The following is a 21,621-nucleotide window of genomic DNA, read 5'->3' as shown; positions in this document are numbered from 1 at the left end:
TAATTTTATTATGTAAGCGGTTTTTATGTAGTCTTTATATAAATGAATTTTACCACGCACGTCAAAAGATAGATAAGATAGAATTATAGGATGTTCATTTTCCCTACGCATAGGAATAGTTAACAAGAGATTATGAAAGATTTAAGGTCATATTTTTATGACACAGTCTTATCTACGGTAGCTAGCAGGCTATATAATAATATTAATCTAATTTGAAATCTGCCACAGGAATGTCAAAATACTGCCGTCTCATTTATCAAATTCTATATGCCTATGGATGTGGTTTCATTAACTGTCTGCCTGAAATAATAATAATAATTGTTTCACCGGGAATCGAACCCAGATGCAGGTATATGAATGTTGATTAATACCAGCATGGAATACAGCCGGTGTACAGGGCGTCGTCTGTCTAGAGACCCTCATGAAAAGTAGGTATATAATATAATATTCTCCACAAAATATTATATTGAGTCTTGTTAAAAGAAATGGGACGCACTTGACCTCCTTACTTATGTAAGAAACATAAATTCGGCAATAATATAATGGTGACAAAAAATAAATGTGCTGTGCGTGTGTATTGTATGGCTGTGTGCAAAAGGTTTATATAATGGATCGTCCTCGTTATTCGTCAATATCGGTTCACTACCTGTTGTTGGGTAGTCCAGTCACCAGCGTGATAATATACCAGTTTAATATTTTATTCGCAAGGTTTAATATTTAACATAATTTTAATTACGTGAATTGTTGTAAAATACTTGAAATATATAATATATTTGAATACGATAAGTGCGGACATAAATACGCAATAATAAAAAGTAATATACGATCAGATTCCTGGAACTATTCAGTAAGTCTTTTAATTTAATATCGTGTTCACGTATGTATCACAAGATGTTCTCAACACTTGAACAGTTCGGTATTTTGCACTATGCGACAATCTCTTCTATCTCTCAGGCATCATTATTCCATTTCTGCCTCCTTTCCGTAGAACGCGCTTTGTTCAAAGCTCACCGCGCGATGTCCAGACTAAGCATTCTGATAAACGAGCTAGGTCTAGATATCCATAGTTGCTCCCCTCACACTATTACTTTTAATTTCTTTGATTAGTAATTGTTTTTTTAATGTTTGTTTTGTTTAATAATTGTTATGATTAATATTTATATGATCTCTACATGTATGTCAGGTTTTCCTTTAAATGCTTGTCACATTAAAAATTGTATTTTGTGGTTATTTTGCCAATGTATCAGTGTGCCGAGCGTTGGCAAGCTTTATTTCAATAAAAAAAGTAAAAATATTTTTAAAACAATATTTCTTGAATAATTCAAAAAATAATCGTATAAGTAATGTGTATGTGTTGTAAAAGATTAATAATGTGTTACAAATGACAAAACTGGTAATTAAATTAAAATCTCTTTACCACTTACAGCTGAACGTGTTATAATGGTTAAGGCAAGAAAATACGTCGTAAAAAGGAATTTTCAAGGAGTTCCCAAAAAGGATGACTTTGAAATTGTCGAATATGAATTGCCTCAGCTGAAAACCGGTCATTTCTCCGTGAAAGCCGAATGGATCAGTGTCGACCCTTATATGAGATCCCACAGCATAAGTAGACCAGTTCCCTACGACCAGTTCGGCTTTCAAGTAGGTAAAATTACTGAGTCAAAGAACCCAGACTTTCCAGTTGGCTGCAGGGTGGTTACTCATAAGGGATGGTGTGACTACAGCGTGGTGACCAATTTAAAAGAAGCCCACAGTAATGTATATATAGTGCCAGATCTTCAAGGTCTACCCCTTGAGTTGGCTTTGGGAGCTTTAGGCATGCCTGGAGTCACTGCCTACTTTGGTTTTCTTGAAATCTGTAAACCAAAAGCTGGCGAGACCGTGGTTGTATCGGGAGCAGCGGGTGCCGTCGGAGCCATTGTAGGACAGATTGCAAAGATCAAAGGGTGCAGAGTTATTGGATTCGCTGGCTCCGATGACAAAGTGCAATGGCTTGAGAAGGAACTAGGATTCGACAAAGCTATAAACTACAAGACTGCGGATGTTAGTAAAGCTTTAAAAGACGCAGCTCCAAACGGAGTAGATTGTTATTTTGACAACGTAGGCGGGGAGCTGACTACTGCTATTTACAGCCAAATGAATTTGTATGGAAGAGTTTCTCTCTGCGGCTGCATTAGTTCGTACAATGAAGACCCAACCACGTATAAGACAACATCACTGCTGCCGTTCATCATATTGAAGCAGCTAAAAGTGGAGGGTTTTATAGTATCCAGGTGGTCAGAACCAGAAAACAGGTGGCCAGAGGCTATCGCTACTCTGGCACAGTGGATTAAAGAAGGCAAGATAAAGACAAGAAGCCATGTGACCGAAGGATTCGATAAGATATATGATGCCTTTGTCGGCATGCTGGCTGGTGAAAACACGGGAAAGGCTGTTGTAAAAGTTTTATAATGTGTTATAAGGGTCAATTTAATATAGCTTACAGAAAAAGTTACAATAAATTATGAATGCCTAAAAAATTTGTTTGATTTAAGTGTAGAGGTAATGACGTGAACATAACATTGTAAAATGCAAATTCGTGGTTGGTCGCGATCGTTTGCGTATATATTCAGGATTTTACGTGATTGAAACTAAAGTGATTTGAAAATTAAACAATTGTTGCCATCATACATTGATTCATAGTTAAAAAACAAATCATGTGTAACTTTTCTTTTAAATCAACATTAATTATATATTTACTTATAGAATCACAGTATTTATTCTTATGTACTAATAATAGTGTAAATGAAATATGCTTTAACAAAACAATTTTTCTTTGTAAATTACTTTAATTGACTGAAACTATAAGAATATACCAATAATACTATGTAATAATCTGAATAGTATATATTACATAGAGAAAATATGAAATCAAGTAAAAGTTTTCCATAAAATTTCAAAATTTGATCTTATATATTTAGAGATATAAAAGTAACTGAGATATTTATTTACCGAACTACTATCACAAAACCATTTATATTTAATAATAAATTTCTTTAAACAATGATATAATTAGGAACTGAGTGCTTATTATCTAATTATATAAAAAAGCTATAAAGATAATAATTTAAAGTGAATATCTCAATAAATTATTATTACAAACGATTTTGCTTAAGCCTAAAACCAATGACCTTAATAAAGTTTCTTTTATTTAAATATTATTATTGTCTATACTAATTTATATAATTGATATCTTAATTGGCCTTTTTTTGTTTAAAATAAATCTTCTTATTGAAAAATAAAATAAAAAAACTTTAGAGGTGTCAAGGGACACCCGGATGGATCGAAATTCCTTTCGATTAATTTATATGTTAATTGGTATCATAACAGTATGATAGATTTTCTCGACACCAATATTACGACGAAAAAAAAAAGCCAACATCACGAGGTGTTCTCAGGCGGTCACCCATCCAAGTACTGCTTGCTTAACTTCGGTGATCGGACGAGAACCGGTGTATTACAATAGGAAATAGCAAAAAAGTGTCGTGACAACTTTTCATAAGAATTTTTTCCGTCTTTCACAACGCGCGATAAGGAACTTCGTTCCAATATGTTTATTATGGAACTTACAATACACTTATTCCACGACATTAAATTTGAATCTGTAGGCTCATATATCATAGACAAAGCTAGCTCTGTATACTCATAGACAAAGAAGACAGAGGGTGTAGGCCGAGAGAAAAAACCGGCGGAGAAAACCTCTCCGTACACTTTTAAAATAGCAAATATTCAAACAACACTTATTTTAAAACAAATATCGCAAATTAATTAGAAGAAGCCTGTCTAGCACTAGTCCCAGGGCCTTTTATCAATTAGATAATCCTTAAACTTTATAGTAAGCCTTTTTACACAGCTTTTCTTTAATACATTTCTTAAATTTATTAAAAGGCAGAGATAAAAGAGCCTCTGGGGTTTTATTAAAGATTAATAATAAATTTTTGTGAAATGGGATAGAGTATCCCATTTCACAAAAAATAATTACTAACTTTAGATGGTCTAGTACGGGGAAATTGCAGCCTGCGTTTGTTCCGAGTGTTAACAGTTAACATTGTGCGTATGTTCTATTCTAATAAACTTTTCACTATTTTTGTATACATACATAATATTTTCATGAATATATTGCGAGGGAAAGTGTATTAATTTCCTTGAATTTATCTCTCAGAGATTCCCTACATTTTAAATTATAGATTGCACGAATAGCCCTCTTCTGCAGGATGAAAATAATTTCGACATCAGCAGCATGACCCCATAATAATAAGCCATAAGTCATTAAGCTGTGAAAGTAACTAAAATAAACAAGTCTAGCTGTATCGACATCAGTTAGTGAGCGAATTTTTTTAACCGCGTAAGCTGCAGAACTAAGTCTCTTCGAAAGATTATAATTAATACCACGTTTCCAGTGTTCCATAACAGAAGTGTGCTAAATAATATAACAACTGTGTCTGTTGCTTCGATACACCACAAAACCCCTATAAAATTGTAGTTAAATTAATAAAAAAAGGTAAAATATTGTAAAAGGAACATGTGAAAAATATCCATAACCGACGAGCATGCATAGTGAATGTCATGAATGTCGATGAAGTGAAATAGGTATGTCAGGACCGTAGCATGTAGTATGTCGTGTGCCGTGATCTCTGCTTATTCTAGTGGGAGAAAAGACGTGAAAGTATAGATAGACAGAAGATTATAAAATACCTAAATATAATTGGTATGTTCTCCGGGCCGACTCGATCGGCAATAAAGATTTTTTAGAGGTAGAAATACGGAGAATACAGTGCACAGGTGTGTGTGTGTGCATAGAGACACAGACAGTCATTTGAATCCATAACTCATACTACAAAAGGCTGGATGTCAATGTTCAAGTAGAAATTACATGTTACAACTTACGTGAAACAACTTAGATGATTATATTCAAGATAAGAATGCTTGGAAACATGCTGGTCCTGCTCCATAGGACAATCATAGAGCCTGGACAAAATCAAATTGGTTGCTGATTTTTTGCTTTAGCATATTTTTGTTATTATTATTATTATTATTTTTTTTATTTATAATGCTACAAATGTAATTTTTTTTTTGTATCTCACACACTGTTTTGTTGTGTTTTTTTAATATTTTTATTACTCTTTGATGTTAATATTCTACGGTTTCGATATTTGTAAATATGTGAGGAACATGTATACTAACTTTTTTAGTATAGTAGTTTATTGCTAAGAGTACATTGTCTTCACATATAATTATTTAACAAATGTAACAAAATATTGTAAACCTATTTTAAAAGAGTAAGTGTGGAGTTTCTTGCCCATTCTTCTCCACACGAAACTACCTTTTGGAAGGGGCAACTAGAATATTCTTTATATATATATTTTTTTGACGTTCAAAAGTGCCATTTTAGATGGTCTAATTGAAATAAATGATTTGACTTTGACTTTGAAACATCTATATCATCGACATACAGTTTGCTCATTAAAATGAAGTTCAGGTCATTTGCTAATGGTTCTTCATCGTAAGTAACCACTTCAAATTTTACATAACTGACCATTCCCAATGACAGGCATACGAACGCGATAAAGGAGCAGACAAAGCGTGGGGAGAGGCGCTTGCCTTAACACTTTCGGCTCGCGAAAAACTTTTGGTACGAATATATTCGATACATGTATTTGTATCAACAAAAGCCCCAATAATATGGAGTTTAGAGCGAGCGTACGTCATGTTCTCCTGGTGCATTGTATCACCCACTAAAATAAATAACATGCTTTTTTTTCGTGGCTAAAGTTAGTTACTATAGGACGGGTGTCATCGGCGAATTGGTAATTTGGGCAAGTTACAGTGCAATTGCACATATCGTTGAAATAAGACAAAAATATAACAGGACCCAGCACCGAGTCTTGCGCAGTCCCCGTGGTCTTAAATATAGAATCACTAACTACATTTCCAACTACGATGTCTTTCGTGCTTGTTAAGTAATATTTGCCCAAACCCAGGAATGGGCCCCTTATGCCACAATCATATAATTTAGTTGCGATTTGGTGGTGATCGAGAGTATCAAAAGCGTAGATAGTTGTTTCACAAGTTTTTACTACAATTAGGAACGATTTTGATTTATCGAATGTACTTAAAAGCACGCACTTAGAAGATATGGCTTCAGCTGCGAATGTTCTGTGTCAATCGAGACCATATATAATACGTTGTTTTTTTTTTATTTTGAGTATTTTAGTTGTAATAAAAAGCGTTTCTTTTTCTACAAAAGTTGAGTTTTGTGACAAGACTGTAAAGGGAAACACTAGACTTAAATTTGGTAATATAATGGTGAACAAATGTGCGCAGCGTATGTGTATTGTGTGAGTGTGTGCAACAGGATATCACGGATCGTCGTCGTCATTCGCCAATATCGGTTCACTACCTGTTGTTGTGTCCAGTCACCAGTGTGATAAAATACCAGTTTAATATTTCATTCGCACGTTTTAAATTTTAAAATAAGTTATTTACGTTATAGATTTAAAATTAGAATACGATCAGTGTGAACATAAAAACGTAATAATAAAAGTAATATACGATCGGATTCCAGGAAAATATTATTCAGTAAGTACCTATTTTAATTTAATATCGTGTTCACGTCTGTATCACAAGATGTTTTTATCACTTGAACAGATAGGTATTTTGCACTCTGCGATAAGCTCTTAACACAATATGTCTTGATTAATTTAAAAATTATCGTAGATGTTTACATAATAAAACTGGTAATTGTATTGGAACTTCTTTACCATTTACAGCTGAACGTGTTATAATGGTTAAAGCAAGAAAATACGTCGTAAAAAGGCATTTTCAAGGAGTTCCCAAAAAGGATGACTTCGAACTTGTCGAATATGAATTGCCACAGCTGAAAACCGGTCATTTCTCCGTGAAAGCCGAATGGATCAGTGTCGATCCTTATTTGAGAGCCTACAACTCTAGTACACCAACTCCCTACGACCAGTTCGGCTTTCAAGTAGGTACAATTACAGAGTCAAAGAACCCAGACTTTCCAGTTGGCCGCAGGGTGGTTACACATAAGGGATGGTGTGACTACAGCGTGGTGACCAATTTAAAAGAAACCTACAGTACTGTGTATATATTGCCAGATCTTCATGGTCTACCCCTTGAGTTGGCTTTGGGAGCTTTAGGCATGCCTGGAGTCACTGCCTACTTTGGTTTTCTTGAAATCTGTAAACCGAAAGCTGGCGAGACCGTGGTTGTATCGGGAGCAGCGGGTGCCGTCGGATCCATTGTAGGACAGATTGCAAAGATCAAAGGGTGCAGAGTTATTGGGTTTGCTGGCTCCGATGATAAAGTGCAATGGCTTGAGAAGGAACTAGGATTCGACAAAGCTATAAACTACAAGACTGCTGATGTTAGTAAAGCTTTAAAAGACGCAGCTCCAAAAGGAGTAGATTGTTATTTTGACAACGTAGGCGGGGAGCTGACTGCTGCTATTTACAGCCAAATGAATATGTATGGAAGAGTTTCTCTCTGCGGCTGCATTAGTTCGTACAATGAAGACCCAACCACGTATAAGACAACATCACTGCTGCCGCTCATCTTATTCAAGCAGCTAAAAGTGGAGGGTTTTATAGTATCCAGGTGGACAGCACCAGAAAACAGGTGGCCAGAGGCTATCGCTACTCTGGCACAGTGGATTAAAGAAGGCAAGATAAAGACAAGAAGCCATGTGACCGAAGGGTTTGATAAGCTATATGATGCCTTTGTCGGCATGCTGGCTGGAGACAACACGGGAAAGGCTGTTGTTAAAGTTTGATGATGTGTTATTAACGTAACTATTAAATAAATAATTATTGTAATTTTTGTTGGATTTTCCTTGTTATGGGTATGACTTGCTGTTCTTACAAAAACAAAGTATAATTACGATTATCAAGAAAACAACAATGTAATGTTATTACAAAAAATAATAATGATTGAATATAGTCTATGTATTTATTTTTATCCTTGATAGCAGTACAAAAAGGTATGCGTGATATATATACCTATCTTAATAATATGATTACGAAAAAATTAATGCTCCATTATTTTCATACTGCATTTTTTTCTAAATCGATAATTACGAAACTGTCCTTTTAGTATTGGATAGCTTTTCTCAAAAATTAAACGGCAGTTATAATAATATTATATAGTAATAATAAGATTATCAACCTACGTTCCGCCTAATTTTACCATTATTTCACCTATTTTACCCATATGTACCAGTTCCTATATATTAAAAAAAAACTCACATACCTACCAATTTTATAGTATAAAACAGTAGCTAAAACATCATCGCTGTATATACATAATTAGCAGATCATGTTAGTGGTTTGTGAGATAAGACAAATGAGTACATAAAGTGGACGGTATCGGTTACTGATATATTCATAAGTATTATTTTGAAGTCAACTGTTATAGTGATAATTATTCCGGTAAATAATTAATGTTAATCTGCATTATTTATACATAACCGTGACCTACTTGGTCACTTATTTGGAAATGAACTTGACGACATCGATTCCCAGTGAAAATAACAATGTCGGGTTGGAAAATCTACAAATGCCTGTGCGATCTATTATAACTTTCCATGAATTTTAATGGAATGTTTTTATATTTACACCTTCGCAAATAAATTGCCACATTCATACTAAAATAGAAACGTTATATAGATTATAATGTATCGCCTCTATTTAAGCTTTCAGTAGGTATATGTTTCAAGTCATATTTATATTCACGATTGTTCTGAAATTTCCTACACAATTAAAGTGACTATTTAAGATGTCTTTGAGGGTAAGGTCAATGCAGACTGCAGAAGAGAACGTAAAAATAAAATTACGATTATTGTTTGTTTAAGTCGATTTTAATAAATTCGTCGATATTTAAATTTGATTTAACCACAAACGGCCTTGGAACATACAATCTTAAGTACACGTTTATCGCAAATCAGTAGCTCATATCTAATTATTATTGTGTAAATTTAAAAATAACTAGTTTAATCGTTAAAATATTGTTCAATAGGTCAAAATTTATGATGCTAAAAGCAAGAAAGTATGTGGTAAAAAAACATTTTCAAGGCCTTCCAAAACGCGACGACTACGGGTTAGTTGAATATGATCTTTTGCCGATAAAAAAAGTAGAAAAGCAAGTAGCGTTTACATGTTTCAACTAAAGCACTATCCTAAAGCACTCTCCTAAACACTAAGATAATGTAAATCGGCCATAATATGCAGTACGTTGAGTTCACAATCTTTCGACATTTTACAATCTCGCGAGATAGATTACAATCTAACGGTGTTTACAATTTTACGGTGACAGATATATTGCTCACTAGTTAAGACATAGATGGCTGAACTTGTATATAAAGAAAAATCAACAGAGAAACAGATGCAAGACCGTAAAGGTTACAAAGCGTCATGATCTGTGCAACTTATATGTAATTTTAAGTCCTTGAAATCTATAAATTACGCTTTATGCATCACACATACGCCTGTTAAGCCGGTTGCAGACCGAAAACTAAGCTATGCCAAGGCTAAACTAAGCTATGCCAAGGCTAAACTAAGCTATGCCAAGCAAGCTAGGCTAAGCTAAGCTAGAAATAAATAGCATGCACACCAACATCTAAGCCAAAGCTCAGTCAGTGTCTGCAAAGGGAGTGCGGGGTAGCGGGAGGGGCTTAGCTTAGCTCGTGTAGCTGCGCATCGGCATACACAACTAACTTAGCTTCGCATATTTTAGTTAGCTCACATAGCTTAGTTCGCACAGTTTGCGGTCTGCACACAAGTATGGAAAACTGCGTCAGCTATGCGAGCTAAGCTAAACTAACTTAGCTTAGCTCTTGGTCTGCAACCCTTATTAATATATGCCGGATGTAGCTCTATTTTTTTTTAACAATAATGTATTTATAGACTCACGTCGTGTTAAGTGAAGGTTGATCATATTCACATTTGTTGTCATGGTCAAGTTCATCGTATTGAAGTTGTGGGCATAAATTGTTGTACCGTTTTCGTTTATCATAATGACTTTGCGAAATTGAAACAACGTTGATAGCGTCATACTTTATTATCTTAAATCATTTACATAAATTACAATCTATTACCTTTATACTAACTTAATAGTAATTCAATGAAATTTTTCCAACGATAGTTCTGGTACGAAATTTGGTTTAAGTCAAGGTCTACTTTGAGTAAATATTGTACAGAAAAAAATACGATCAAATGAGGTTAACATAAAATAAGGCGTTAGGAAAGCAGTTTAAAGTTAATTTCTAATCAAATATTTTACATTTTACGATTCCTTTAGATTATCATAATTAGGAAATAAAATAAACCCCACAATTTTACAATATAAATTTGTCTGAAGTTCAAATCAAAACATTTTTCATTTGTATCCAATTAAGAATTTAAAATAGTTTTATGAATGGACAAATATTAAATATTTTGAAATACTTTTATATAATATATTTAATAATCGTTTATCAACTTTATAACTTATAATCAGTCATTTAAATTACTAAACTTGAATTTCAAGAAAATTTAACTCAATTTCGGAGATTGCGCAATACTTAAATTCTACTAAATAATTACAAAATAAAATCAAAAATGTATACCTCTCCTCTCCCGAAAACAATGCTTAGCTAATTGTGTATAGGGATTGTATTACAATATTCAATATTTTTTTAATACTATATATTAAATACCGAATCGTAGAGTTCAAGGTCGCGAGCGAGTAATAATTTATTTTCACTAATAAGCCGAATTGCGCTGAGTTTAAACAAAAGTCAAAATATACACAACCTCAAACCCCTAAAACCTATTGAGAGACAAAATTGCAGACATTTTTGACCAACTGTGTAAAATTGTTAACTTAAAATTATAATTTTTAAATGGAATTCAAAATGTACTGAATATATGAAAATATTTATGGTATAAAATTAGATACCCAATTAACATTTAATTATACAAATATTGTTAATAATAAGTTAGAGGTAAAAAACGCTTCAATTGAGATGTTTACATAATTAAGCATTTATGTTCCAGAAGTCTTTTATGATTTTTCGAAAGCAATTTCCTTATAGAAGAGTTAATGTCTAACTTGTCAAGTCCATTTTTAATTGTTAAGTCCTGTTTTATGTATTCTTTTTCTTCGATGCTGGTTCCTCACTTTCGCTAGGTTTACGTTTCCTCTTGATGAGGTGGGAAATGTCTGACGCGGCCGGTTTCTTGGCATCTGACGATGAGCTGGCCCCGTTGCTCTGTGATGATGTTGCCCCATTCGATGGGAACAGAGCTTCTCGCACCCTTCTTATAGTCTAGAAAAATAGAGAACTAAAATAATAATAACCTTTACTAGATTATTATTTTTTAAACTTCAGCTCGGATTATGTCTGCTAAATATTAAACATTTGGGTCTAAGACATGCCGGTTTCTGTACGATGTCTACCTTCATCCTGATTAATGCGTTGTAAAAAATAATATTTATTTATAACCGAGGTTTGAACACGCGACTTTACGTTAGAAAGTCGCAGACTTTGCCTGTCAACAAGACAAATTTCGAACCTTCGGGTGTTTTCAAAGTTTAGTGCAGTAGGTACGCCTTAGCGTAAACGTTTAACTTTAAAGCAGATTCTGGGTTAGATTTCTACAAATAACTTTTTTTAATTTTTAGTTCCTTTTAATAAATGATTCATTCTATTAACATCTTATAAGAAAAATCAGTGTAACGTGAACGCAATCTCCTAGTTTAGGGTCTTATTTTCAAAGTAATTCTATTTTTTTTTAATTGTTAGTAACCGAGAAAAGTTTAAGAATAAAATGGTATTTATATATATGGTCATGTCATTATGTCGTGTTACGTTAGTTAAAACTGGTTATTTGACATAACTATGATATGACATTCATAACTCGAGAACGGCTGGACCGTTTTTTTTTATTTTTTGTTGGTTTCGAATTCGCTCTGTATAGCAAAATAATAAAAAATTCTATTTAAAATTTTGCAAATATTTAAGTAAAAAAGTGAATTGAAATGTTAATAATATCGAAAACCAAAGACAACAACGTTCATATTAACTACGAAATTTGCTCCAAAGGCAATATTTTTGAGTTTACCTAAAAGGTATTCATCGACTATTATGCGGTACGAAGACCGCTGGGTCAGCTAATTTATTATATAAACAATATTGCCGTTGTTCATTAAATTTTATAGCAGTTTAAATCCGATGATATCTACATAAAATTTATAGTTCTTAGGATATTTTCCTTCATCGTTCGAGCAATGTTAAATGCGCACATAGAAAGTCTATTGCTGCAAAGCCGGGGATCGAACCTACGACCTCAGGGATGAGAGTCGCACGCTGAAGCCACTAGGCAAACACTGCTCAACTTCTTAGGATATACCCAAGCGTTAAACTGCTACCCTCTGGTTGCTAAAGCGAATTTAAAAATTATCGACAACTAGTACATTAATGGCCAAATAATTTTGTATTGATAAATTCTGGCCATCAATGTATTGGGCACAGTGAAATAATATACACGCATTAATTTTGAACAATTTTATTACAGACAATACAAAATGGCCAAAAATTTAACAATACAATTACTAACGGGTAAACGCACTAAAATAATACTGAATTCACAATTTCATTCAAAAACCAATTTAACATTAAAAATAGGCTTTCCTAAAAATATCAGTCTAAAGCATCGTCGTATAGTCAAGCAAATAGGCACAAAGTATCACTTATTTTCAAGATCCGTCTTAAGTAGTAATTATTTGAGTATTTAGAAAATGGAATGTAACTGACAAAAGTCAAGATTCACCATGAAATTATTACAAACTAATCGAAAAAACTTATCTATTACGTGGCGCGATGTAAAAAATTACATAATTTCGCGTATCTTATAAAAAAGACTTATTTTAAATGAGTACTCGCTAACTAAAGACTAATCTTAGCTTTAAATTGAAATATTACGCAAAAGCGTTTAATAATAAGCAAAGTATTCAGTGGCATAAAATTATTTTCACCTTGAAACAGTGAATAATTTTCTTAAAATAAGGATGTCCTAAAAATAGAACAAACCAGCGACTTGAGCCTATAAATTAAAATTGTTAAGTGTTTCACGAGAGATCCTTGAACAATTGTATTAATAATAAGTCAGAATAAGAAAAATTGTGATTGAATTGTGTCGCTTAACCTTAAATCCTACAGTTAACTATCACAAAGTATCAAAAAAAGATGTGCATTAGTTTTTTAAGCGCTCTGTAGTTTTTTTTTTTTTAAATATTATGGCAATAGTTTTAACTTTATGCCAGGCGCTCTGTAGTTTATAGTCTAAACCTCTACCCGAGTACCACAAGACACATGTTTTTTTTCCTTTAACATCAATTTCCGCAACATATCCCTAGTTTGTTCCAAACACTCGCAGGGCCTCACCTCTGCCTTATACTCCACCATGTCTTGAATCTTGTCTTGTATCTCGGGCAATAGTTCCTTCAGCTCTTTGATCTCGGCTCGAGCTGCGTCCGTGGGTTCAGGACCCTCTAGTGACTTAATACGAGATTCTAGAATGTTCGCTGCATTTTTGAAGTGCGTTATTGCCTCCTCAAAGTTCGAGGCCAGAGAATTGGCCAGACCTGAAACAAATTCTCGAGTAAAATTTAAAGACACGCTATTGCTAGGACACAAGCGTTGCTAGTTAAGGGTGCGTTCAAACACCATCTCTTCACCAATGATGTAACGATCATTGAACAGTTGTTTGTATGGTGAAGAACAGCATAGTTGAAAACATTCATGTTATAGGTCCTATAATTAACGACGTGTCAGCTACTTATATATAAAGAAAAATTATCAGATAAAGAAAATCTGACTCGAAGACACGCGGTATTGGATTATAATTATTATTTTCTTTAGTTTAGTTTATAACGATGCACTATTACTTACAGACCAAAGTTAAGTAGAAATATAACAGATTATTGAAGGAGCTATATGGGTATATTTTACGGGCACCAATAAAGTTCTAGACAAAAGTAGTTATCTCATAACCTTCCATCACCAACTTGGAGAAATAAATAAATGTGAGCTAATGGTTATTCATTCAATAAAATATTACCAATTTGATAATGAGTTTCTGCGATGCGTCGATCGTCACTCGAGTACAGCTCCTTTTGAATCTCCAAACAGCTCACTGAAATTTTAAATAATGTACCTATATAGATTTTGATATTAATTTGGAAAGAGAACTATAATTTAATATTATCTTTGGTTTATGTGAGTACTACAGATTAAAATTAAATTATTTAACAGATTAAAAAGCTAATGAAACAAACATTATTTACAATATTTAATTTATTTTCTTATTGTTTCAAATACTTATTAATCATGTCAGTGAAAGAAGCGAAATCAAATTGACAGAAAACTACTTAATATTTTGATGATTTAATTGAAATATTAACGACATCTTTTAGCGCGGAGTTGGAATTTTTAATTACGTTTTGGTATAGAGAACTACCAGCACTAGAGTATATTCTAACCTAACTTTCTGTTTCTATAATCATATAAATATTAGTTACCGCCTACCCAGTAAGCATAGAGATATATCAATAAGTTCTCTATTTATCTTTGAGGCAAAGCAAATAACTTAAATAAACCACACATATATATTAATAAAATTCTTCAGCATATAAAAAAGATAACTTACTCATATCAATGACGGCCTTGTCATATGTCTCACTTTCCAATGCAACTTCTCCTAATGTGAGGTGAACATCTGCTAACAAAGAGCGAGCGCCCTCTGCGTTTGACTGCGCACGGCGCTCCAATATGCTTCGTGCGAGATCTAATGAGATAATTTAAACTATATGATTATCATGTACAGTCACATCGATATATCTGCGAACCTGGCTTAATGACGTCATACAAACTGGAGAGATAGCAAAAAAATTGAAGATGTAAAAATAAAAAATATTTTATTTGTGTACTTATTTTTATTGATACTCGTACCTACTTGAAATTTACAAATACTTATTATTTACATTATTTAAAGCAGAAACGCAGAATTATTTAAAGAAGCGCATTCCAGCGAGGTTCGCAGATATTTCCGACGGCTTGTACAACCAACCCTATCAGAGACTGATAAGGTCTCAGTAACACATTAGTATTAATTCCCTGAAAAGCCTCTTGAGTACCTTCATGCTATTGATAACAAAAACAAAATCTAACTCCCATTAGTGAAATCCGCATACAACATTATAATTATTTAAATGTGAATTGTTGATTTTTTAATAAATCTTATATATAAAATTCTCGTGTCGCGGTGTTTGTAGTTAAACTTCTCCGAAACGGCTTGACCGATTCTCATGAAGTTTTATGTGCATAGGGTATCTCTGAGAATCGGACAAAATCTATTTTTCATCCCCCTAAATGTTAGGACTACCCTTAACATACCCCTATTTTTTTTATGATACAGCATTAAAAAATACATACAACCCCTAATTTTCACCCTTCTACGATCAACCCCTATTTTTTATTATAATTAATATACTTGGCAAAACGACGTTTGCCAGATCAGCTAGTAATCTATACAATACAAATTATTTGCCAGCAACATATTTCGAATTTTTTGTGTCCGTTATTGTCTGGACAAGAAGTGTATACAACAAACTCACAACAACAGAAGAATGGACAAATATTTATTTATTAATAAAATAGTGGATGGTTAGGAATTAGAAAATACTTTCTATATATAATAAGGCTGCCACCAACATAACAGATTAATCGCTGTTACTCCTAGTAAGCTAGGATTTTGCACCTTAAATACTAGCTGTGTTAGCTAGTATTTAAGGTGCAAAATCCCAAATAATATTTATTAAAATAATAAGTTTCTATTACGGTATGTTTAACATGACTAAATAGGTTAAATAGATTTCTTTTTGTAATAATAGTATTACAATTTAAAAAATTATTTAGTTTTGGTCCTATGACCAAGTTCCATTTATTTGTTTATTATTATTTATTCACATTTTGTTGCAATAAAAATAAAAGAAACAAAAATAACACAATACATAAAAAATTATAGGGGATGCAACGGGCGGCCTTATCGCTAATAAGCGATCTCTTCCAGGCAACCCTAGTAAGAGAAAAACTAAAAAAAAAAAGTCTAGTAAACTTGCTAAACAAAAAAATTTGAAAAGCCAAATTATAAACTCACCTAACATTTCCCAAGCAAGCTGAAGATTATCTACATCATCTTCATTGTCCAAATTTGCCATTGATTCATCATTTAAATCACCATTTGATGTACCCTGAAGTATAAAAAAATGCCTTTTAATTTTAAAGATATTTGTTTAGTGAACTTCCCATGTAATTCAAATTACTGTTATTGAAGTTAGAACTAAAGACAAAGGCTGGCTGTGAATGGGAAAACACTTCAGTCAAACCTGGATAAGCGAGAGTTCAAGGGAGCACAATATCATTCTCGCTTATAGAGGTTTCTCACTAACCCGAGTTATGCTCTTATGCTTATGCTCTCGCTAATGCAGGTAAAGATATGTAGCAGTCTCACATAGAGAGGACCATGAGGGAAGACAACTCTCTCTTACAGAGGTTTCTGTTTCTCGCTAGTAGAGGTTTTGGGATCTTAAAATGACAGGTCCCGGTTATTACTCTCACTTATAGAGTTTTCTCACTTACCCAGGTTTGACCGTATATAGGCAATATGAGGATATATATGACACCAATATAACCATGCCCTCACAACAATAAAACAATAACATGCTGACAGAGGCTAAATGTTTACCATCATTTTGCATGTCAGTTCTCCTCGCCTAATTAACATCTTTAATTTTAGAATGGCCAATAAATGTGGATTTAGAATCATTCAAATTTACACCAGCATAAGTATACATTGTGTGTTTGTAACTATTATGAAATTTATAGATTTATTGTGAGAGAGCCAGACAGTTTCCATAATATCTTCGGCGTGGGAAAATTTATGTTATATATGTTGGTGTATTCTTTATTTACTAGATGTACTTACAGGTTGTTCAGTTTCCTTTGAAGAAGAAGCTTCCTCTTGACTTGTTGATTCAACTGCTTGCTCTGAATCCATTGGTTCAACCTCATCCCCTTGACCTTTTTCATCTTTTTCTGGTACTTCTTCAGCATTTTCCTCTTGGTCTGTAATAACAAATAAAAAGTTACAATACTATTTCTGTATCTTTTTACATAAAACTATAGAACTTCAACATAATTTTTGACATAGTTGCATACATTAATTTATAACATTATTTACGAAAGTAAGACTTATTTAAAATGAGTTTGGACAGTTTTATAAAGGGAAACTTAATTGAAATCTAAGGAAAATTTTATTTTAAAGGAAAAAATTATAAAACCCAGACAAACATTTTATTTTTTTCTTACAAAATATTATAAAAGTTTTCTCAATTTATGACCTATCAAAATTTAATCTTTGCAAAAGTATGGTAATTTGTAGCATAGCAGCAATTGCTGAAATAGAAATAATAAAAATGTACCTTCACTGTCACCTTCCTCCTCACCATTCTTTGTTCCTGGCATTCCATCCCCAAGGACACCACTTTCTTCCCTTGATAATCCAAGGAGAGCTTTACCATACCTTAACAAATCAATGAATTCTTCAATTAATGAACTTATTTTAAAATCAGAATTTGATATTAAAATTGCATTGAAGTATAGATAGAAATATAGAATAATATGATTATTGTCACTTATAAATAAGCCATACCATAAATAAGCCTCAGCACATTCATCTGCAGAGTCACCATGTTCCTTAGCCAGTAATTCACAAGCCTTTGCCAGACTTTCAACTGCAGAAGTGTACTCCCGGACAGCCAGATCACGGCGGCCAGCAGCAAGAAGGTCAGTAGAGCTGGTTGGCACTTCTGTGGTTTCAGTCATCTATGCAGAAATAAACATATTAATAGCAAATCTTTTGTAAGGGAACTAATGTAAAGAGTATGTTTAAATATGTATGTCAAGATGCAAATCTGTTGGCTGACCTATATTAAATAAATATAAGATATTATATTAGTTTAACAAATTTAAAAAAGATACCAAATGTAAAAATATCGTTTACAATGTATCAGATGTAAGTAAAAGATGCTTAATATTATAAATCTAATTAACATTTTATAAAAAAATTTAATACAATTTCAATGAAATTGCTTAAGCAAAAAGTAGTGATTACTTATTATTAGACTTAAAATATTAAGAACACATATCAAAATAATATAGTTGTAAAGTATATACCAATTTTGCCGGCAAAAGTAACGGTCACTTTGACATTTTATTACGACTCCACAAGTAACCACGTGGATGGTCTTTGTCCTAGGAAATATTTTAGGGATAAACAGAGCTATGCTTTAACAATGAATCTAGTCTATTCTCTGATCTAATTTACTAACATAATACATTACAAAAATATTTATGGCGGTAATGAAATTTAGACCTAACACTTAAAAGTTACTTTACCTTAGCTATAGTTCAAACTTTCTATCTTCTATTGAATTTCCTTGTTCTGATGGCTCGAATAGAGCTTAAGAAGTATATTTTCAACACAAAATACCAGAAAGTAATATTAATTCAGAACTTTTGACTCGGAAACATATGGCGCAAGTGACTTTGTTTTTAGACTGGTTCAAACTTCAAAAAGCAAAATCAAACAGTGAAAATTTACACCTTGCCGGCTGCAATTCGCTAGTGATGTATCTATCCGATCGTTTCAATGATCGGATGACGGATCAAGTCCATACGAAACAAACAGTGGCTACATTCAATTCTAATTCTATCCCTGACATTGTTTTAGATATTACTATATTATATTTCAAATACGTGTTACAGCTTTCACTGGTGTTTACTTATAACCAAATTCAAAAACTAAAGAAGGCTGAAGGAGGCATAGAATTGTCTATTTGACAAGATTTGTATTCCTATTAGGTCTCGTTACCAGGCCATAAAATTATTAAAAAAAAATGTATTCCTATTTCAAATCATTTATTAACTACTATATTATAACAAATTGTTATTTTTGTTCTTTTACGTTTTGCCACTGAAACAAGTCAAATGTTTCACGTGTTAAACATATTGTGGTGATATTTCTTTTTCAAGAGGACGGACATCGATTCTCTATAATAATAACATAGAGAAACAGCCAATTCCTAAAGTAGCAGAAGTCAAAGACCTAGGTTTCATTTAAACGTAGAATTGATTTTGGAATAACATAAAAATAATGTGTAAAAGAGCTCTTAAGAATTTAAGGTTTATTTTGCGTATGGCCAAACGATCCAAAGTGCACTTGTTTGAAACCAATGTAACTGTATGATTTGGTCCCCGCAAGAAAAAGTATACTCTTTAATGGTGGAGCGTATTTAGAATAAATTAACGGTTGTATGGAGTGTACCTATTTTACCCACCTATGTATCCAACTTTGTTTGTCTTGGGTTTGGTAGGATACAAAAAGAGGTAAGGAGAGACCTTACTATAATTTTTTAATGTCCTTAGAGGTAGAATGTATAAGGCGGAAATGTTGGAGAGACTGGGGCTGCTAGTGCCAAAAAGTCACACTCGGCGTGGTAAGCGGTTTCAATGGCGTATGAATAGATCTTTTGTAAATTAGTTCAATTTCATGCAATCGGACGCGCTTCGGGATTACGATTCACAAAAACGTATCCGGCTTAAAGAACATCCCTACGGTTTGTAGACTGCAACGCTTTGCTATTTTACTTGTACAGATTACAGAGCACGCTTATCACTGTCACTTTGTTACAGACTACAAACAACTTGATGAACAACAAATAAATTTATTATTTTTATTCAAATTTTTTTATTGTACAGAATGAATATTTTAAAATGTATGGGATTTTGAACAATCAAGTCATCTGCTTTCAAATCTCTTAATTTGTCATGATTGCTATAACAATTGCGACTCAGTAAACTAGGTCTAACCCAGCAGCTTCGTTCCCTTTGGAGCGATCCAGCAATAAACATTCCACAAGCAGCTATCAACAGATCACTGCCATCGTCCATTTTTAAGATTATTTACTGAATTATCGAAGATACACCACCAAAACTATATGACACAACCACACAACCTTTATCGACACGTGGCAATCACTGACTGCCAAATAAATTTCTCAATTTCTCATCTCAAGCCGCCGACATGCCGCCGACCAAATTTTCCGACTTGTAATAAGTAAAGCGGCCAAATAGACCGCCGACAAAAAGTTGCCAACATAATATTATGTCGGCGGCGCAGCGGGCTCAATGTGTATTGCGCTTAAAGCATACAAATATTTGTAATGTATTTTACTTAAACAAGCAACTAATTTTAAAGAAAATCTACTAATTTACATGAATTTATCAACATTGACTTTGCACTCATTTATATTTTTAAACATTAAATTCTATAAATTATGTGTAAGCTCTATAAAATAATTTTAAGTAATGTACGTATATATTTTTTTGACGTGACTATTTAATTAAAAAATAAAGTAAATGTTTATTATCATCATAACAATCAAATATACAGTACTTCAAATTTTCTTAAATTACATAGTAATAATAAACATATTTAAACCAACGTCAACTTTAATCTTTAATTAGCGCCTGTGCAATTGAACCACATGGGCCATGGCGCAAGAGTCTCTACTCCAAAGGGAACAAAATCGAAGTTGGAGGAAAGACTCTTATATTTGAGCCCTTTATTATTTTCCACCTGCTTGTTATCGTGCGTACTCCTAATCCGCCTAAGCGAATAGGGAGCGATACTTGATTCCAAGGTGTTTCAAAACGAACATTTAAAATAGATTCCAAAGAAGTTTTTAAACGATTATCCAAATCACGTAATAGAACTGAATGATTCCATAGAGGGCTACAGCGAAGTACATGAGTTAAGTTGTATTCCCAAATCGGGCAGAATTTTAAAATGGACAAAGCTGAGTGTGTGTTGATATCCGTTTAGAAGACGGTGAGAAAGATCTTTAAATTTTGGCATTGTCGAGTTGTGTTATTCAACAAAAGCTTCTCATATAAAATTAGCACTGGGGCTTTCGACGATATTCTGTAACATACCTAACGCCCCTGTTGCCGCCACATTTTCGACTTCCGTGTCAGCTCCCGCGCTGGCCAACGAGTAAGTGCTCGGAAGAGTATACGGAAGTATATATTATAGAAGAGCTTTTTCCTTATTTACTTTTGTAGTTGAGACATATAATATAATATGATTGCCGTATGTCAAATTCGGTACGCGTTTGACATACCGGAGTACTTAGCGCTAAGGCTCGACTCTGAATCTTAGGGCAAGATCTATAGAGCGCACTTAGACTTTGCTCAGACTTTACTTACGAAAAACTTTACTTAGTGTACACTAAACTATGATTATTAATCTATTACACAACCTTTAGCAAGCTGTTTAAACGTTATTGGGTAAAGTAGCTCGTGTGGAACTCGTTCATGGTATGAGGTGTATCAATCAATATACACCTTCTATACTTCGTTAGAAACCGAAACATTAGCTGACATTGTTAATAGTACAAGCTTTG

General features: G+C 33.2%; 3 protein-coding genes across 5 annotated transcripts; 2 read left to right on the top strand and 1 right to left on the bottom strand.

The window, feature by feature from the left end:
• The first annotated feature begins 643 nt into the window (after nt 1-643).
• LOC125049792 (prostaglandin reductase 1-like) lies at nt 644-2,481 on the top strand. Of its 2 annotated transcripts, none has more exons than XM_047649251.1 (2): nt 644-815; nt 1,427-2,481. In XM_047649251.1, exon 2 carries the CDS (start codon nt 1,441-1,443, stop codon nt 2,449-2,451), a length of 1,011 nt encoding a protein of 336 aa, XP_047505207.1. In that variant the 5' UTR covers nt 644-815; nt 1,427-1,440; the 3' UTR covers nt 2,452-2,481. The 2 variants fall into 2 exon arrangements, with proteins under 2 accessions (XP_047505207.1, XP_047505206.1); XM_047649250.1 differs by having other exon boundaries at nt 644-847.
• Nucleotides 2,482-6,400: 3,919 nt separating this feature from the next.
• Nucleotides 6,401-7,997, top strand: LOC125049329 (prostaglandin reductase 1-like). Its single transcript, XM_047648491.1, has 2 exons — nt 6,401-6,618; nt 6,810-7,997. Exon 2 carries the CDS (start codon nt 6,824-6,826, stop codon nt 7,829-7,831), a length of 1,008 nt encoding a protein of 335 aa, XP_047504447.1. The 5' UTR covers nt 6,401-6,618; nt 6,810-6,823; the 3' UTR covers nt 7,832-7,997.
• A 2,100-nt stretch (nt 7,998-10,097) lies between these two features.
• Nucleotides 10,098-20,179, bottom strand: LOC125049328 (protein HGV2). Of its 2 annotated transcripts, none has more exons than XM_047648489.1 (9): nt 20,027-20,179; nt 17,808-17,980; nt 17,578-17,678; nt 17,082-17,221; nt 16,254-16,347; nt 14,745-14,882; nt 14,157-14,231; nt 13,481-13,680; nt 10,098-11,362 (listed from the first exon to the last, which is right to left on the bottom strand). In XM_047648489.1, the coding sequence occupies exons 1-9, from the start codon at nt 20,105-20,107 to the stop codon at nt 11,180-11,182; spliced, it is 1,185 nt and encodes a 394-aa protein (XP_047504445.1). In that variant the 5' UTR covers nt 20,108-20,179; the 3' UTR covers nt 10,098-11,179. The 2 variants fall into 2 exon arrangements, with proteins under 2 accessions (XP_047504445.1, XP_047504446.1); XM_047648490.1 differs by lacking the exon at nt 20,027-20,179 and adding an exon at nt 18,554-18,747.
• Between the last annotated feature and the right edge of the window lie 1,442 nt (nt 20,180-21,621).

Source organism: Pieris napi, chromosome 5 (assembly GCF_905475465.1).
Source record: "Pieris napi chromosome 5, ilPieNapi1.2, whole genome shotgun sequence".
In the NCBI taxonomy this organism is placed as follows: Eukaryota; Metazoa; Arthropoda; class Insecta; order Lepidoptera; family Pieridae; genus Pieris; species Pieris napi.
The sequence above is the reverse complement of the archived record's forward strand: the minus strand, read 5'-3'. Positions and strand labels throughout refer to the sequence as shown.